Here is a 1,704-nt window from a genome sequence, read left to right as displayed (position 1 = left end):
GCAAAAGACCCCCAGCCTGTCGGACAGGCTGAGCGCAGGGAGGGAGACCGCAGGCGGGGGGGGAGACCAACCGCAGGTTTCGGGGGAAGGCAGTGGCTGGCTGGTAGGCGTGGAGAGGAGGCTAAGCTGGTCTGGGGGTGACGGACCCTTAACCCTGGGGTCTGAGCCATCCTGGCCCTGGCCCCTGTAGCCACATGGCGAATGGGCCGGGCTGTATTCTGGACAATCAGTAAACCCCCCTCTGCTCTACTGGCCGGCGGAGACTCCCTGCTGCTGCGGGGCCGGGGCACCCTGCCTGCGCTGTCACACTGGCCTCTGGGGAGCCACCTCTTGCCTGGCGTCTGGCGGCCACGGGCTGGCGTTGGCCCCTTCAGCCTCTGCAGCATCCTGAGCCGTCTGGAGAGCACAGCTGGGGCCGGGGAACCACGGAGGGGGGCCCACCTGGCAGGGTCTGGCACCTGGCTGCCTGCTCCAGCCCCAGATGGCAGACACGACCCTTCACGCCCTTCTGGGGACGTGACCCCGGCCAGCTCCAGCCCCGCTGCAGGGCCCTGCCTAGAGTCGGAGCAGGAGGGCGGCGTAAGGCTGTGCACTGGATATTCCCGGATGGGACGGTACCGGGCGCCTGTCTCCGGGCAGAGCTGCGGCTGAGTCGGGGCCACACTGGCAGAACATCCCAGTACAACGCCACCTGCTAAGCGCCAAGCGGTGTGTGCGGAGCAGGGCTCACCCCCTGCCAGCGCCCTGCACCGCCGGGCCAGTTCAAACCTCGCCAGGAAACGTGGCCAGGCGGGCACGAGGGTTCCCCTTCCTTCCTGGGGCGGCAGGGGAGCTCCCACCAGCCGGCCCCGCGCCAGCAGCCCACCGGGGCGCGGCCCCTCACCGAAGATGCTGAGGGTGAAGTTGTCGTGGCTGCACACCGTGCCCACGGCGTTGCGCGCGCAGCAGGAGTAGACGCCGTTGTCGTCGGGGCTGGCGCTCTTCAGGGTGAGTGTCCGCTCCTTGTTGCTGATCGAGTAGCTGCTCCGGTCGTCTAGGAGCTGGCTGCCGTCCCGGAACCACTGGCCCGTGGGGCTGGAGACAGAGCGCGGGTCAGCGCTACGGCCAGAGGACAGCGCGCTCAGCTGCCCCCGCACCGGACACGCAGCCGGGGAGCCACGACGTGCGCAGCCGTCCCCGTGGCAGGCAGGGACCCCGGCAGCGATGTGGGCGACGGCAGCCGGGCCCCCTTACCGAGCGCCTCTCCGCCACGCCCCCCGGGGCTCACGCCTGCCACCCACCGCCTCCCAGCTCCGGGCGATCTCGCAGAGACAGGGAGCCGGGAGAGCCCGGCCTGACCACGCACAAGGGGCTCCTTACCGCGGGTGCCCATCGATGTGGCAGCGCAGCATCACCGGGGCAGAGGGCTGGATCTCTGCCACGCTGGCTGGGTGCTTCAGGACCACGCCACCCGTTTCCAGCCCTGCAACAGGAAAGGGACTTTTGGTGCCCACTGCTCATCCGACGGGAGCAGCGTGCCCACGCCCGCCCTCACCTGCCACGGGACAGGCACTGCCTCCACGCCTGAGCCAGTGACCCCGCCCACGGGAGCAACGTGCCCATGCCCGCCCTCACCCGCCACGGGGCCAACACTGCCTCCACGCCTGAGCCAGTGACCCCACCCACAGGAGCAGCATGCCCACGCCCGCCCTCACCTGCCACGGG

At 70.4% G+C, this 1,704-nt stretch overlaps 1 protein-coding gene across 1 annotated transcript; it reads right to left on the bottom strand.

Annotated features, from left to right (window-relative positions):
• Positions 1 to 9: 9 nt before the first annotated feature.
• LOC142824244 (uncharacterized) lies at positions 10 to 1,512 on the bottom strand (the record flags this gene model as incomplete). Its single annotated transcript, XM_075916010.1, has 2 exons — positions 1,360 to 1,512; positions 10 to 1,074 (listed from the first exon to the last, which is right to left on the bottom strand). Coding segments are annotated over exons 1-2 (1,097 nt in total), but the record flags the coding sequence as incomplete, so codon positions are not given.
• Between the last annotated feature and the right edge of the window lie 192 nt (positions 1,513 to 1,704).

The sequence above is a fragment of the Pelodiscus sinensis genome, unplaced genomic scaffold, assembly GCF_049634645.1.
Source record: "Pelodiscus sinensis isolate JC-2024 unplaced genomic scaffold, ASM4963464v1 ctg271, whole genome shotgun sequence".
Taxonomy (NCBI): domain Eukaryota; kingdom Metazoa; phylum Chordata; order Testudines; family Trionychidae; genus Pelodiscus; species Pelodiscus sinensis.
This window is presented reverse-complemented; position numbering and strand designations above follow the sequence as displayed.